Source organism: Schistocerca serialis, chromosome 7 (genome assembly GCF_023864345.2).
Source record: "Schistocerca serialis cubense isolate TAMUIC-IGC-003099 chromosome 7, iqSchSeri2.2, whole genome shotgun sequence".
NCBI lineage: Eukaryota > Metazoa > Arthropoda > Insecta > Orthoptera > Acrididae > Schistocerca > Schistocerca serialis.
The window spans coordinates 43,340,680-43,358,850 of record NC_064644.1 but is presented as its reverse complement, the minus strand read 5'-3'; the positions used below and the strand labels follow the sequence as shown (position 1 = coordinate 43,358,850).

The 18,171-nt window shown below is 41.2% G+C and overlaps 1 protein-coding gene across 1 annotated transcript in view; it reads right to left on the bottom strand.

Annotated features, from left to right (window-relative positions):
* The window catches only part of LOC126412257 (box C/D snoRNA protein 1), a 110,722-nt gene that overhangs the window by 44,734 nt on the left and 47,817 nt on the right, over window positions 1–18,171 (bottom strand). Inside the window, exon 4 of the mRNA XM_050081760.1 lies at window positions 6,255–6,349. Coding sequence (XP_049937717.1) covers window positions 6,255–6,349 — 95 coding nt within the window. The remainder of the gene's footprint in view (window positions 1–6,254; window positions 6,350–18,171) is intronic.

Genomic DNA, 18,171 nt, shown 5'->3' with positions numbered 1-18,171 from the left:
CACATCGCTGGCAACAGGTTCTACACAACGCTGGTGACTACTTTGAAGGAAAGTAACAGGTGCAAACATGTAACTCTTTTGTATCAGTTGTGAATAAATAGTTGACACTATTTAAGTTTCAACCCTCATATAACGATAAAAAAATGCGTTATTTCTCTGGTCACATAGAAGATATCAAAATAAGTAACTGAAAAATAGTTTGAAATCCATGAAAATAAAAAACTGCTCAGAATGTTTGTATGAAATGTGAAATTAAAGTATGAGTAGAGTATTCTTTACGATGTGCTCAATGTATCACTGGATAGTGAAACTCTTACGAATAACAGTATTGACAGCAGCCCAGAAAGCTGACTGCATAGTACTGGCAACACAGAAAGGGTTAATTGGCAAAGTGGCAAGTATTTTCCCTTTCTGTCTGCACAAAATGCTTCAATCAGATGCAGGCATACCTGCACCCCAGTATAGTCATTCCCTTTCATTTTCCACTTGCAAATGGAGGAAAGGAAAAATGACTGTCTATACGCTTTCATAAAAGCCCTAATTTATCTTGTCCAATCTTTGCAGTCTTTACGAGAAATGTATGTTGGCATCAGTAGGATAGTTTGGCAGTCAGCTGCAAATGTCTGTTCCCTGAAGTTTCTCAATAGTTTTGAGAAAAGAATGATGCCTCCCCTCCAGGAATTTGGTTTCATGGAACATTTCTGTAACACTCGCATGTTTATAAAACCTACTGGTAACAAATCTAGTACCGCACCTCTGAATTGCTACAAAGTCTTCCTTCAATCCAACCTGGTGGGGATCCCAAACGCCCAAGCAGTACTCAAGAAGGGGCTTTGCTAGTGTTTTATATGTGGTTTCCTTTACAGATGACTCACACTTCCTTAGAATTGTCCCAATAAACTAGAACTGACCGTTCGTCTTCCCTATCACAGTTCTTATGTATTTGTTCTGTTTCATATAACTTTGCAACGTTAGACCTAGATATTTAATTGACATGACTATGTCAAACAGCGCAGCACTAAGATCTCATTCGAACACTAGAAGAATTCTTTCCATACCCATCTCCATTAAATTAAAATTTTCTACATTCAGAGCAAGCTGCCATTCGTCACATCAAATATAAATTCTGGCTATATCATTATGTTTCCTCTTACAGTCACTCAGAGACAACACTTTCCTGTACATTACAGCATCGTCAGCAAATAGTCATATTGCTGCTATTCCTTTCTGTCAGATCAAGCATGTATATAGAGAACAAGAGTGGTCCTATCACTACTTCCCTGGAGTGCTCCTAATGATGCCCATGTCTCTGATGACCACTCATTGTCTGGGACAATGTACTGAGTTCTGCTAATTAAGAAGTCTTGGGCCACTCACATATCGGACAAGTAAACATAGTCCATTTTGAAAGGCTTCGAAAATGCTGTAGTGTAGAGCAAAATAAGAGGTCTTTTTTTATACATAGCTGTACAGCTGCTAAAGTGGTGAAACACCCCTTTAAAAAACTGAGTTTAATATTTCTAAATTCATACTGCTGAAACGTTAACAGATATGGAAGAAAACTTCAATTACAATTTCTACAGTTTTTAATGTATTTTACAATGGTACATGCAGATTTGTCAAAAAAGTTCATTTTTTTCTGACATCTCTCTCTCTCCCCCCCCCCCCCCCCCCCCACACTACTTTGTTTTTCATTTCAGCATTTGACTAGCAGTAAAATGCATAGCATCAATAGTACCCTATTTGGTCATATATGATGAAGTGGTATTCCAAGGATGCATTTGCCAGAAATAAACCAGAAATAGATCTGCATCACTGTGTGCACATCCAAAGTCTATCCGCTTCAACGCCAATTCTTATGCTGGGTTGTTTGATAAGTCAAAACTGGATGCACTGTTGTTACATACATAAAACTTTTACTTAGAGTTTTTTATATATATTACCATTTCATTGGTACTCGTCTGGAAATATTCAACTCTTTTTTTTTTTTTTTTTTTTTCTTTTTTTTTTTAATGGGGTGTTTCACAGCTTAATGACCGTATGGGTACGTATAAGAGAATGCCTGTCTCTTACTTTGCTCTACACTACAACATATTCAAAGCTGTTCAAAATTAAAGTTACCCCTTGGCTAGATTTACTTGTGAGAACCTATCCCATACAATCGGACTTTTGTTGACGGTCTATAGTGGTGTATTTTGTCAAATCTTTCCCTGAAATCCTGCAATATGGGCTCCCTGTTGCCTTTATTCACAGTTCACAGAACATTTTGTGAGAAAAAGGCAAGCTGAGTTTCACACGGGCAATGCTTTCAAAATCTATGCCAATTAACTGCTTTTATGCCTCAAGTGCTTAGAATATGCTCAAGAATACTGCACGAAACCGATGGCAAGGATATTGGTATGTAATTTTTTGGGCTTGTTCCTTTATCTTTCTTATATATAAGCATCAACTGGTCTTTCTTTCAGTCACTTGGGGCTCTGGGCTGTGTAATAGATTTGAGATAAATGCAAGCCAAGTACAGGGCCAATATCGAAGCATACTCTCTGTAAAAATGAATTGGGATTCCTTCCAGATCTGGTTAAAGTGAAGTACACGATACATGAATATTTTGTATTCAAAAGTTTGTCTTCTTGACAGTCCGACATTTCAATATGCTAATTAGTAATGCAAATGAGAGGTTTTTAGCTTATTTTAAAATTTCTTAACATAAAGTTGTGAGTTAGTTATGTTGTGTTACACAGTGATAACCTGGTAATGGATACTTCACTGTCTAAACACGAAAATAATGTTAACTGAAAGAAGTACACTACGACATAAAAAAATATTACCAAATTATACAAGGAATTGTCACGACCCTACATAAGTAGTAAACACCTGTATCACAAATATAACATCAGTTAAAAGTAAAATTCATTTATTAATGTAAAAAGAACAATTTTCATGAAAGTTGTAGGAAAGTTCATGTAGAATGTAAATACAATAGGATAAAAGGAGACCACTCACCGAACAGAAGTGTTTAGTTGTTACTAACCATTTCCTTCACTGACTTTCCACCATCCCCACCCTTTTACCTCTTCGATCTCTACTCACTAATGCTGATTCCATCTTCCTACGCAGCAATGTCCCTTATGCCCATGGCCTTGTCTCTATCAAACACTACCTCTCCTAATGTCCTTTGGACTCCACACTCACCACCTCATTTCTTATACGCCTTAGCAACTATATCCTGACCCACAACTTCTTTCCCTCTGAAGGGAAGGTTTACAAACAAATCTGCGGCACAGCCATGGGCACTCGCATGGCACTCTCCTATGCCGACCTGTTTATTGGCCATCTAGAGGAAATTTTCCTAGCCTCCCAAAACTCGCAGCCCTTAGTCTGGTTCAGATTAATTCATAATATCTTCATGATCTGGACCCACGGCCAACACACCCTCTCCACATTCCGTCACAACCTGAACACTCTCTCTCTCTCCCATCTGCCTCACCTGGTCCTCCTCTACCCAATGCGCCACTTCCCTGGACGTCTACCTCCACACCTCTGATGGCTCCATTCGCACCTCTGTCCACATTAAGCTGACTGACCATCAACAGTGCTTACATTTCAACAGCTACCACCCCTTCTACACCAAAAAATCCCTGCCGTACATCCTAGCCACCCATGGATGATGTATCTGAAGTGAAGAGAACTCACTAGCACAGTATGCAGAAGGTCTCACTAAGGCCTTGACAGACATGCAATACCACCCAAACCCAGTAAATTAAAAGATTTCCTTTGTCGTATCCTAACACACCCCCAGGAATTAGCTACAATGGAGCACCCTCCTTGTTACATAATATCACCCTGGACTGGAACAACTGAACCTTATCCTTCGCCAGGGCTTTGATTATCTCTCGCTCTGCCCTGAAATGAGTGACATCCCACCTAAGATCATTCCCGCCCCTCCTAGAGTGGTATTCTGTATCCCACCTAACCTACACAAAGTATCAGTCCATCCCTATGGCAGACAAAGTCCAACATCTGCCCAATCCACCCACTCAGGACCCCCTACTCCAGTCCTGCCATGGGCTCATCCTGTCCCAACACAAGCCAGGCCACCTGTGAAAGCAGCTATTTCATATACCAACTCTGCTGCAAACACTGTACAACCTCTAACATTTGTATGACTACCAACCAGCTGTCCATTAGGATGCATGGCCGCCACCAAACTGTTGTCAAGAAAAAAGTTGAGCAGCCAGTGGCACAATATGTTCAATTTCAGTAACTGCTTCACAACCTGAGCCATATGGATTCTTCCCTCAACCACCAGTTTCTCTGGACTATGCATCTGGGAGTTATCGTTGTAACACATCCTCTGCTAACAATCATCCTGACCTCAATCTCAGGTGACCCATTGCCTCCACATGCTTCATCCAATAGTTTCCCTCCTGTCACGCCTTCCCAATGCATGTCCGCACTTTGCCTTTAGCATGTGTTACTCCAGTTGTGCCAACCCATATAAATGCCACCCCTCCTTCCCACAGTCTTAGCTGGCAAGCCAGCCACCTCCCTCTCAGACAATACTCACCCACCCTAGTCTCTTCCTCTATCCACCACAACCAGTGCAAAATAGCACTGGCACTGTTAGCCTAGCAGGCACTGTGTGTGTGTGTGTGTGTGTGTGTGTGTGTGTGTGTGGGCGCGCACGCGCGTATTTTACACTCTCACATCATAGGGTAACTCTGAAAGCTAGCAAGTTTTTTCTTTCTTTTGTGTGTGTGCGCCTATCAATAACTAACACTTCTGCTTTTCAGTAAGTGGCCTCCTTCAGTCCAATTATTTTCATGAAATATCTGTATGTTATTAATCATGAAATGAAACACTGAATAATTCACTATGAGAAGTAAATTACAAAATTAAAAGTAACTGAAATTGTTTGTCAACTGTTAGAACAATATAAATAATTTTGTGGTGGAGAGAGCAGGGCTTGCTTTGTTGTTAAGTTTTGTCAAGGCTGGCTATGTAACTGCACCGCTTGCAGTCTGAATCAATGTGAGTATGATATTAATATTTCTAAACATTTGTAAGTGAAAGAAATGTTAAAGGGGGCATCACCGATATTGCCAAACGCAGACAGGGTTCCCCAGATGCTGTTCTGCCCTGTGTTTCACCCTGTGTTGTGGGTGGCTTATCAGTTTTAACTGAGAATGAATAAGATGAGTTAAGGGGTGAGAAAATTATTCAGCCACTTTGCTCTTCAGACTGTTTTGTCAGTAGTATTAGCTCAGAGAGCTGCACACAAACTTCAAAGTGTGATCTCGCAAGGTAATGACTGTGCATTGACTGATCAATTAAGATACTGTTGGTTAAGTCAGTACTGCAACTGTCTATCAAAGTCCACGCATGATAGTAAGAACGCTCCTGAAGTGCATAACAATGCCTCGGCATGATGTAAAGACAGGAATATGGTGTGCACATAGTGCAACAGAAATTATTGGACTGATCTTTTTCCACAAATCCTTTAATTTCTGATAGGTATGTTAACAATATACTGCAAACTTTTTTGAAGAGCTAACAATTGATAAGAACATCTACATTTAGTTTCACATGAAGCAATCAAGAGCACACACAGTCAGTCAGTTGGTGACAGTATTAAGAGGTAACAATTTTCTCAGAATCATCATTTAATACTGTCATAGGTGCAACGATTAGCAATATTTCAAGTCTTATCCACTTTATTTTTCTGCACTCTACATCTACAGCGATACTCCACAAGCACCTTAGGTTGCATCTCCATCTTGTACCATTTCTAGTCGTTTCCTTTCTTGTTCCACTCGCAAACAGAGCGAGGGAAAAACGACTGTCTGTATGCCTCTATATGAGCCCTAATTTCTTGCCTCTTATCTTCATGGTCCTTACGCCCGCAGTTCTCTAAATTTCCTCAACAGTGTTTCTCGAAAATAACATTGCCCTCCCTATTTTAGTTCCTGAAGCCTCTCCATAACACTTATGTGTTGTTTGAACCTATTGGTAACAAATCTCACAGCCCGCTTCTGAATTGCCAAAAACTATAATTTAGGAAATACATCATTTTAAAGTACCTTAACACAAATTGAATCCAACGATGTGCTGTCATAAAATCTATACTAAAAGTGAGTAAAACTATAGTAGGTGTCATTTCAAAGCCTCCCAACTAAAACTACATTCACAAAAATAGAACAACTATCACACGACATGTAAATGCATTTTAACTCAGAACTGTGCAATAATCTTACCGGAGGCAATTCTGTGGCCAAGCGTGTAAACCGTTTTGTTGGGTCTCTTGAAAATGTTTCAACTGATCTTGTCATTTCTTCTAAAAGCATATAATCTGTAATTAGAAAAAAAAAAATGCAAAAAACACATTTTTCTTCACTTCTGAGAAGATAATATGATAAAAACAGAATTAAGATTTATTACGCATTTGCGACTATACTGTCCTACAGGAAAAACTCGACTGCATCAGACCTAACATTTTATATATTAAGAAACTGCTACATCCAAACAGCTGGATAAAGGAGAGAGACTCCAGTTCTTTAGTTGTAAATGGAACCTTGTGTCTGCTGCTACTGCCTACAAACTGATCATGAGGACAGAAAAGGAGAGCAATTACTACTAATAAAAATACACTGATCTACCATTAATCATGAAAGAGTGATTCTTCCATTTGAAAATGGCATAATCTCCCAAAAGTCATTATCTTGAACCTTCCCTGTCTCCTAGTGTAGTAAATGAGAATTTTTCACTTATTTCTGTCCAGACAGGTGTCTTCCTCCACAATCTGCTGCAAATCCAGACCTTGTCCTGCTCGATCATTTCTGATCTATCAACCAGTCTCTTGTAATTTCTTGGGTTTCCTTGGCACGACTGATTAACCCCTTAATGTACTGATAGCAGTATTTTTTTTTGTTTTTCCCATGGACATAAATTTTGGAGAAGCTGGCTGGAGCACAGTGGACCTATTTATCTCATACCATTGGTGAGCACTTCTCACTCATCTGATGAACTCAGGATCACTATAGCCATTATTTTTTGCAAGCACTGCCTACACAACAATACAGAAGAGAGCCTAAGAGTGAGCGGTTTGTTGCCGAGTTTCCAAAGCTGCACAAAGTAAAGGCGATAGTGGCAACCACTTCAACCAAAACACAACAGCAGGCTACAAATGTAGGACCTGATGCTTTCTAGCAGCTGAACACTTAACTATCAGTGCTGAAACAGATGTAAGTGGGGTCTCATTTTTTTCGGTCTGTTCTTAAGTGCCTGAGTGCACCAGGGATTTTAGTTTCTGTCAAAATAATAAAAACGAGATAACTCGGGCTTTTATGTTATGGTGTTAATGGTGTGCTTCCAGGTATTTAGCAGAGCTCTTGATTTCATTTTTATGCACAATACTTCATAGTCTGGTTGAAGCCCAGGAAAGAAGTACTCGTAACAACACAACTCACAGTACTGAAAGAAGATGTTGTGCATAAAAATGTAAACAATGCAACTGAACACCCAAAAGCACACCATAAATCCATCTCTCTCTCTCTCTCTCTCTCTCTCAACATGTTGTCTTCAATATCTTCTCAAATCATATTCAACACAGTCTCTGAGAGACCATCTTTTCAAGGCGACTAAACCATTTCAGTCAGGTTTCAATGCACTGCCTACAAGTTTCCTTCCTATTTTTTAATTTGGTCCCACCTCAGTTTCCAAGTCATAATTATTAAGAGCTTCATCCCCAATTGTTTTAGTTTTCTGATATTTCTTTCGGTGCAGGTTTCTAGAGTACTATTATGTGGTAACTCTTACAAAGAAGCTCTTCTCTCTTTTGGAAGTGTGACAATATTACCATTTTTCTTCCTGGCAGATTAAAACTTTAAGCCCGACCGAGACTCGAACTCGGGACCTTTGCCTTTCGCAGGCAAGCGCTTTACCATCTGAGCTACCGAAGCACAACTCGCACCCGGTACTCACAGCTTTACTTCTGCCAGTATCTCGTCTCCTACCTTCCAAACTTTACAGAAGCTCTCCTGCGAACCTAGCAGAACTAGCACTCCTGAAAGAAAGGATATAGCGGAGACATGGCTTAGCCACAACCTGGGGGATGTTTCCAGAATGAGATTTTCACTCTGCAGCGGAGTGTGCGCTGATATGAAACTTCCTGGCAGATTAAAACTGTGTGCCTGACCGAGACTCAAACTCGGGACCTTTGCCTTTCGCAGGCAAGTGCTCTACCATCTGAGCACTTAAATCTATACTCGATGTTAAAAAATTTCTCTTCTTCAGAAACACTTTCCTTACCATTGCCAGTCTACATTTTATATCCTCTCTACTTCGACCATCATCAGTTATTTTGCTCCCCAAACAGCAAAACTCATTTACTACTTTAAGTGTCTCATTTCCTAATCTAATTCCCCCAGCATCACCAGACTAAATTCGACTACATTCCATTATCCTCGTTTTGCTTTTGTTGATGTTCATCTTATATCCTCCTTTCAAGACACTGTCCATTCCGTTCAACTGCTCTTCCAAGTCCTTTGCTGTCTCTGACAGAATTACAATGTCATCGGCGAACGTCAAAGTTTTTATTTCTTCTCCATGTATTTTAATACCTACTCCGCACTTTTCTTTTGTTTCCTTTATTGCTTGCTCAATATACAGATTGAGTACCTTCGGGGATAGGCTACAACCCTGTCTCACTCCCTTCCCAACCGCTGCTTCCCTTTCATGTCCCTCGACTCTCATAACTGCCATCTGGTTCTAAAATGTAGACTTTCACGGCCAGAAATATCATGTCCATTATAATTATCCGGGCTGTTATGCCGTGGTCGGTTGATGAATCCTGTGTCAATTTCAAACGTTTCGTCTCCGACTGCGGGAGACATCTTCAAGGGGGTCCGTCGCTCAATGGAAGGTCCAACACAGCCACTGGCTTGCAGTCAGTAGCGAGCCAGTGGGTGTGTTGGACCTTCCATCGAGCGACGGACCCCCTTGAAGATGTCTCCCGCAGTCGGAGACGAAACGTTGGAAATTGACACAGAATTCATCAACCAACCACGGCATAACAGCCCAGATAATTATAATGGACATGCCATCTGGTTTCTGTACAAATTGTAGACAGCCTTTCGCTCCCTGTATTTTACCCCTGCCACCTTTAGAATTTGAAAGAGAGTATTCCAGTCAACATTGTCAAAAGCTTTCTCTAAGTCTACAAATGCTAGAAACATAGGTTTGCCTTTCCTTAATATATTTTCTAAGATAAGTCGTAAGGTCAGTATTGCCGCACATGTTCAAATATTTCTACAGAATCCAAACTGATCTTCCCCAAGGTTGGCTTCTATTAGTTTTTCCATTCGTCTGTAAAGAATTCGCATTAGTATTTTGCAGCTGTGGTTTATTAAACTGATTGTTCGCTAATTTTCACATCTGTCAACACCTGCTTTCTTTGGGATTGGAATTATTATATTCTTCTTGAAGTCTGAGGGTATTTCGCCTGTCTCATACATCTTGCTCACCAGATGGTACAGTTTTGTCAGGACTAGCTCTCCCAAGGCCGTCAGTAGTTCTAATGGTATGCTGTCTACTCCCGGGGCCTTGTTTCGACTCAGGTCTTTCAGTGCTCTGTCAAACTCTTCACGCAGTATTGTATCTCCCATTTCGTCTTCATCTACATTCTCTTCCAAATTCCAGAATATTGTCCTCAAGTACGTCGCCTTTGTATAGACCCTCTATATACTCCTTCCACCTTTCTGCTTTCCCTACTTTGCTTAGAACTGGTTTCCATCTGTGCTCTTGATATTCATGCAAGTGGACCTCTTTTCTCCAAAGGTCTCTCTAATTTTCCTGTAGGCAGTATCTATCTTAGCCCTAGTGAGATAAGCCTCTACATCCTTACATTTGTCCTCCAGCCATCCCTGTTTAGCCATTTTTCGCTTCCTGTCGATCTCATTTTTGAGACGTTTGTATTCCTTTTTGCCTGCTTTATTTACTGCATTTTTATATTTTCTCCTTTCATCAATTAAATTCAATATTTCTTCTGTTACCCAAGGATTTCTACTAGCCCTCGTCTTTTTACCTACTTGATCCTCTGCTGCCTTCACTACTTCATCCCTCAGAACTACCCATTCTTCTTCTACTGCATTTCTTTCCCCCATTTGTGACAATTGTTCCCTTATGCTCTCCCTGAAACTCTGTACAACCTCTGGTTCAGTTTGTCCAGATCCCATCTCCTTAAATTCCCACCTTTTTGCAGTACTTAATAATCTGAAAGTAATTGCACTTTATAAATCTGTGCTCAGTTATTTTGTCTATCGGCATAAGAGAACTGGACAGGAAATGCTGGGGAGGAGTAGTCTGTCGGTGAATTGAATAGCAAGCAGCACCCATGACGGGAGATGTTGCCTTTCCCAGAAGAGCACTACAGCTCCGCAAGACGATGACTAGGAGTGAATTCCCCCTCTAGCAATGTAGAACGTGTGCAGAGATTTAAGTACATGTTGACCATATGCATTACTTGTGTTAGTATTATTAGTAATTCACATTAGCATTCCATGTTGTGTTAATGCAATTTGTGGAAAATAAAAATCGCTTAGTCGCGTCTGTGCAAAGAGTCATCAGAAATTCATATGATACATTGTGCATGACTTTTCCCCTAATCGACCTGGTCTAAAAGGAGAACTATCATATCTAGTATTTGCTGGACTAAGTCTTTGCTAAAGAGCTGCTTCTTGCTGTGTGTACACAATGTTAGGGTATGTTTATGCTGTATCTCACAGCTGGCACTTCACTGCTCGCCAGCAGCCTTGTCGCATTTTTGCACCATCCTCCCTGATTGCTGGGAGTAATTACCCTGCAGCTGTTCACAGCTAGCAGAGCCAAACATGGCACTGGTGGAGTACCCTCGACGCAGCCAATCATGGTTCAAGTTTCAGGACATATGGCGATGGTTGTGGTGCTAAACACAAACCTGCTCGATATCAGTGCTTGGTGAGCAGTGATGGTGCAGGTTAAATGGGCTGGCATGACTCAGTGGTCTTGTTTCGCCATTGCTGTGCAACGCCAGTGAGCAGCTAGGTGGCAGCATATACACACCCTTACATTCGCTCAAAGAAAGGCAGATGTACAGTTGTTTGAAGTACCAGAAGAAAGTATGATGGCATCTGCTACACCAATTTCTGAATGTTTCAAACTGTACAATGTTTTGGGTATAAGACTGATGAATAAGAAATCTTGTTGAATGGTCAACTCGGGAATATTTCAGTATTATATAAATGTAAACACTGACTACAAAAAGGGCTTGAAGGTACGGCTAGTATTTCAGGCCTTGATATGGTAGGCAAAAATAAAAATGTGGTGGAGTGTGCATGTATGTTAGGACTGGAATAAAAATAAAAAGAAATTAAAAGTTAATAAGGTGAAATTATTGAACAAGACCGATTATCTTCTTCATCGTCCCATCACATTTCCCTCTCCCCTGTGCTGAGTCTTCTCCTCTCTTCTTCACATATCTTTTTACCTCAATGATCCATTTGTGTCTCGGTCTGCCCCTAGGTCTCTTGCCTTCTACTATCATTTCATGGGCCTGTCTTGATATTCAGTCAACTCCATAGAAAATCCTATTCTGTTTTTCCTAAATTTGATCTCGCAGGCCTGTATCCTGTTGACTTGCCATTTCTTCATTACTGACGTTTCTGATGCTATGAGCTATGCAAGAACTGGGGCATAATACGTCTGGTATAACATTTTCTATTTTCTGGTGATACTCCTTTGCTCCAGATAACGCTGGTGATACTCCTTTGCCCCAGATAACGCTTCCTACACTCTACAGGAAATCAAAGATTTGCCTTCCCCTTTCATTAAGCATGCAGCTTTACTGTATGATTAAATGATGGTGGCGTCCTCTTGGGTAAAATATTCTGGAGGTAAAATAGTCCCCCATTCGGATCTCCGGGCGGGGACTACTCAAGAGGACGTCGTTATCAGGAGAAAGAAAACTGGCATTCTACGGATTGGAGTGTGGAATGTCAGATCCCTTAATCGGGCAGGTAGGTTAGCAAATTTAAAAAGGGAAATGGATAGGTTAAAGTTAGATATAGTGGGAATTAGTGAAGTTCGGTGGCAGGAGGAACAAGACTTTTGGTCAGGTGATTACAGGGTTATAAATACAAAATCAAATAGGGGTAATGCAGGAGTAGGTTTAATAATGAATAAAAAAATAGGAGTGCGGGTTAGCTACTACAAACAGCATAGTGAACGCATTATTGTGGCCAAGATAGACACAAAGCCCATGCCTACTACAGTAGTACAAGTTTATATGCCAACTAGCTCTGCAGATGATAAAGAAATTGATGAAATGTATGATGAGATAAAAGAAATTATTCAGGTAGTGAAGGGAGACGAAAATTTAATAGTCATGGGTGACTGGAATTCGTCAGTAGGAAAAGGGAGAGAAGGAAATGTAGTAGGTGAATATGGATTGGGGGGAAGAAATGAAAGAGGAAGCCGCCTTGTAGAATTTTGCACAGAGCATAACTTAATCATAGCTAACACTTGGTTCAAGAATCATGAAAGAAGGTTGTATACCTGGAAGAATCCTGGAGATACTAAAAGGTATCAGATAGATTACATAATGCTAAGACAGAGATTTAGGAACCAGGTTTTAAATTGTAAGACATTTCCAGGGGCAGATGTGGATTCTGACCACAATCTATTGGTTATGAAGTGCAGATTGAAACTGAAGAAACTGCAAAAAGGAGGGAATTTAAGGAGATGGGACCTGGATAAACTGAAAGAACCAGAGGTTGTACAGAGTTTCAGGGAGAGCATAAGGGAACAATTGACAGGAATGGGGGAAAGAAATACAGTAGAAGAAGAACGGGTAGCTCTGAGGGATGAAGTAGTGAAGGCAGCAGAGGATCAAGTAGGTAAAAAGACGAGGGCTAATAGAAATCCTTGGGTAACAGAAGAAATATTGAATTTAATTGATGAAAGGAGAAAATATAAAAATGCAGTAAATGAAGCAGGCAAAAAGGAATACAAACATCTCAAAAATGAGATCGACAGGAAGTGCAAAATGGCTAAGCAGGGATGGCTAGAGGACAAATGTAAGGATGTAGAGGCTTGTCTCACTAGGGGTAAGATAGATACTGCCTACAGGAAAAGTAAAGAGACCTTTGGAGAAATGAGAACCACTTCCATGAACATCAAGAGCTCAGATGGAAACCCAGTTCTAAGCAAAGAAGGGAAAGCAGAAAGGTGGAAGGAGTATGTAGAGGGCCTATACAAGGGCGATGTTCTTGAGGACATTATGGAAGTGGAAGAGAAGGTAGATGAAGATGAAATGGGGGATACGATACTGCGTGAAGAGTTTGACAGAGCACCGAAAGACCTAACTCGAAACAAGACCCCGGGAGTAGACAACATTCCATTAGAACTACTGATGGCCTTGGGAGAGCCAGTCGTGACAAAACTCTACCATCTGGTGAGCAAGATGTATGAGACAGGCGAAATACCCACAGACTTCAAGAAGAATATAATAATTCCAATCCCAAAGAAAGCAGGTGTTGACAGATGTGAAAATTACCGAACTATCAGTTTAATAAGTCACAGCTGAAAATACTAACGCGAATTCTTTACAGACGAATGGAAAAACTGGTAGAAGCGGTCCTCGGGGAAGATCAGTTTGGATTCCGTAGAAATGTTGGAACACGTGAGGCAATACTAACCTTACCACTTATCTTAGAAGAAAGATTAAGAAAAGGCAAACCTACGTTTCTAGCATTTGTAGACTTAGAGAAAGCTTTTGACAACGTTAACTGGAATACTCTCTTTCAAATTCTGAAGGTGGCAGGGGTAAAATACAGGGAGCGAAAGGCTATTTACAATTTGTACAGAAACCAGATGGCAGTTATAAGGGTCGAGGGGCATGAAAGGGAAGCAGTGGTTGGGAAAGGAGTGAGACAGGGTTGTAGCCTCTCCCCGATGTTATTCAATCTGTATATTGAGCAAGCAGTAAAGGAAACAAAAGAAAAATTCGGAGTAGGTATTAAAATCCATGGAAAAGAAATAAAAACTTTGAGGTTCGCCGATGACATTGTAATTCTGTCAGAGACAGCAAAGGACTTGGAAGAGCAGTTGAACGGAATGGACAGTGTCTTGAAAGGAGGATATAAGATGAACATCAACAAAAGCAAAACGAGGATAATGGAATGTAGTCAAATTAAATCGGGTGATGCTGAGGGGATTAGATTAGGAAATGAGACACTTAAAGTAGTAAAGGAGTTTTGCTATTTAGGGAGTAAAATAACTGATGATGGTCGAAGTACAGAGGATATAAAATGTAGACTGTCAATGGCAAGGGAATCGTTTTTGAAGAAGAGAAATTTGTTAACATCGAGTATAGATTTAAGTGTCAGGAAGTCGTTTCTGAAAGTATTTGTATGGAGTGTAGCCATGTATGGAAGTGAAACATGGACGATAACCAGTTTGGACAAGAAGAGAATAGAAGCTTTCGAAATGTGGTGCTACAGAAGAATGCTGAAGATAAGGTGGGTAGATCACGTAACTAATGAGGAGGTATTGAATAGGACTGGGGAGAAGAGAAGTTTGTGGCACAACTTGACTAGAAGAAGGGATCGGTTGGTAGGACATGTTTTGAGGCATCAAGGGATCACAAATTTAGCATTGGAGGGCAGCGTGGAGGGTAAAAATCGTAGAGGGAGACCAAGAGATGAATACACTAAGCAGATTCAGAAGGATGTAGGTTGCAGTGTGTACTGGGAGATGAAGAAGCTTGCACAGGATAGAGTAGCATGGAGAGCTGCATCAAACCAGTCTCAGGACTGAAGACCACAACAACAACAACAACAACACTTCATTAATTTCGTTATCATTCCATACACTGTTTTCTGTTACATTTCCCAGGTACTTGGAACTTCCCACTTTCTTTAGAATTTGATCTCTAATATTTACATCAATGACTACTCTTCTTTCATTCCTCTTTATCAGCCACTTTGTACTTCTTTACATCAATTTTCAGTTCACGCTGTTCCACCATTTTCTCCCAAACACTATCTGAAAAAAATTATCCCAACATCCCTATGTAATGTGGAATAGATCACTAGATGGCACAATAGAGAGATCCAGAAGTATAAAAGGAGACAGGTAGTATTGTGTTGTCAGTAGAGAACCTGTAACAGCAAGATGGGTCAGTCAGGACAGCTTAGTTACTTCAAATGTGGATTGTTATTTGATGCCATTTGAGTAACAATACATAAGGCAAACTCTTCTAAAGCTACCCAAAATTAACAGTTGGTGGTGTGACAGCGAAGTGCATATGTGAAGGAACAATCAAAACTAAACCAAGGTACAAGAGTAAGAGAAGCAATTTCATTATGTTCGAATACAGCACCAGTAGTGTGCTGCTTGACACAGTCACACTGATTAAATTTCTAGGCTAATGTTGCAAAGTGATACGAACAATGGTTGTGAGGAAGATAAATGGTCGGCTTCAGTTTATTGGGAAAATTTTAGAAGAGTTTAACTCATTTATAAAGGGGACTGTGTATAGAAGACTATGTGACCCATTCAGATTGGATTAACGGAAGACATTCAAATGACTCTGAGCACTATGGGACTCAACATCTGAGGTCATCAGTCCCTCAGAACTTAAAACTACTTAAACCTAACTAACCTAAGGACATCACACACATCCATGCCCGAGGCAGGATTCGAACCTGCGATCGTAGCGGTTGCACGGTTCCAGAATGAAGCGCCTAGAACCACTCGGCCACACCGGCTGGCAAAGGAAGACATTGAATCAATTCAAGAACGTGCAGTTAGGTTTGTTACTGGTACGTTCAATCAACATACAAGTATTACAGAGATGCTGCTTCATCTCAAATGGGAACCCCTGGAGGGAAGACGACATCATTTTCACGAGACACACTTAAGAAAATTTAGAGAACCAGCATGTGAAGCTAAGTGCTGAATGACTCTACTGCCGCCAACCTACTTTTATATAAGGACCACAAAGATGAGAAAATCAGGGTATGCATAAGGGCATATAGACAGTCATTTTTCCTTTGCTCTATTCGTGAGTGGAGCAGGAAAGGAAACGCAGTGTTACAAGGTACCCTCCGCCATGCACCATACAGTGGCTTTCCAGGATATGTACGTAGATGTACTTATCCTGAGTGAGTATTGCAGATGATGGTTGTAAAAATCACAAGCTATCAGTGGTAGCAATCATTCCAGAGTTCCAAAGCGCTACCAGCAGTCCAGTTACCACAATGACGGTGCGTAGGAGTTTAAAAAGAATGGGGTGTAAAGGCCGAGCTGCTTCTTGTATGACATTTCTGTTGGTAGTGCTAACCGACATTTGAGGTGCTGCAAAGAGTGGCACCACTGCAAACAAATGATTTAGTGTGATTAATCTTGCTATACTTTGTAGCAATCAGATGGAATGGTTTTGGTTTGGTACATGCCTAGATAACATGACCTGCCACCATGTGTAGTGGCAAAAGTGAAGTTTGGAGGAGTTGGTATTAAGATAGGGGGTGTTTTCCATGGTTTGGGTGTGGTCCCATTATTGTAATTAAGAAAACATTAAATGCAGAAGGCTATGAACACATTTCACATTAGAGAAACCAGTCAGAGACATCGCTTGTGACATCTCCAGGGCAGCAAGTTACATTTTTAGCTTTTCCTGTGTTTTCTTGGTAGTATATATTGTTTAAATTTCATACAAGTTTTGGTATTTGAGAGATTTAATCTTGTGTTTTGTAAATGTGAATTCAGGCACAGTTCACTGAAGTATCAGTGTCACTGGTGACATGTCAGGAGGATAACAAATTGCATATCTAGGTTTGTGTCAGCTTTTACTCTTTACATCTTCAGTCAGTCTCGCTAGGATGGGTAGGATGTGTGCAGGCCGTGTGTGGACACAGAAGGAGCTGGTTGCAGTCTGCAAAAACTCAATGTGAATTTGGTTACAATCAGCCACTTCAGGCTGCTGCCTTGGGGTGTAGCGGTGGCGGAAAGTCTGGAACACTGCATGGACACCTTAAGTGTTGCTTTTTTGCCCGCACGCTCAATGCCAAGGCACCTCCTAGTGCATGTGACACTGTGGATCAGCCCTCACAACAAGGTCAGTGGCGGAATGTAATGTGTTCTTATCACTTGAGGTGGGGGTCAGTGTGGAGGCTGGGCACCTGGCCTCATCTATCTGCGCTTGTGAGTGAACAGGTCGCCGTTCCTTCAGCAGGGGCCAAGCAGGCACACATAGGCAGGGTTTGCTAGTTATTGGGAGCTCCAACGTTAGGCAGGTTATGGGGCACCTTAGGAAGACGTGTTCATGGCTGGAGAGAAAGCTAATGTACACTCAAGTATGTCTGCCAGAGGGGGCCTCATCTGAGATGTGGAAGCAGCCTTGCCTGTGGCTTTCAAGCAAGCAGGGTGCTGCTGTGGCTAATGTCGGCACCAACAACACCTGTCACATGGGTTCTGAGTCTATCCTCAGTTCATACACGCACCTCGTGGAGGTGGTGAAGGCCGCTGGCCTCGCAGGCAGGGTGCAAGCAGAGCCTGCAAATTTGTAGCTTTGTTTCCAGGGCTAATTGGGGTCCTTTGGTTTGGAGCAATATGGAGCGTCTCACCAAAGGCTTCTGCAGCTCGGTGACAGTCTAGCCTGCAGATTCCTAGCCTGCATTATTGGGTGGGAAATTGCAGGACTCCCACTGATAGGTGAGGAGTACACTACACAAAAGAAGCACCTACTCTGGTAACAGAGTACCTATGCAGTGCGTACGGTTTTTTTTTAAGCTAGGTGGTAGTTTGAGGTACTCTGATGAACACTCGCCAGTTGATATGCAGATAGGGACATCAGACCGCGTTCAGAGTAAAGGCACTTCGACTGTCACAATTTTATCAGTAAATTCACGAAGAATAGTTCCCAAATTTACCGCCATCCAGGAAAGTTCTCATGCTCAGATTATTCTTGGGGCCAAGAGCTGGCTAAAACCTGAAGTAGAAAGCTCAGATGTGTTTAGCGATGTCATGGAATGTTTATCGGAAGGGCAGACTACATGTCATAGGTGAGGGAGTGTTCCCTGCAATTGATAAAAATACTGTCTCTCTTGAGATTGAAACTGAGTGCGACAATGAAGT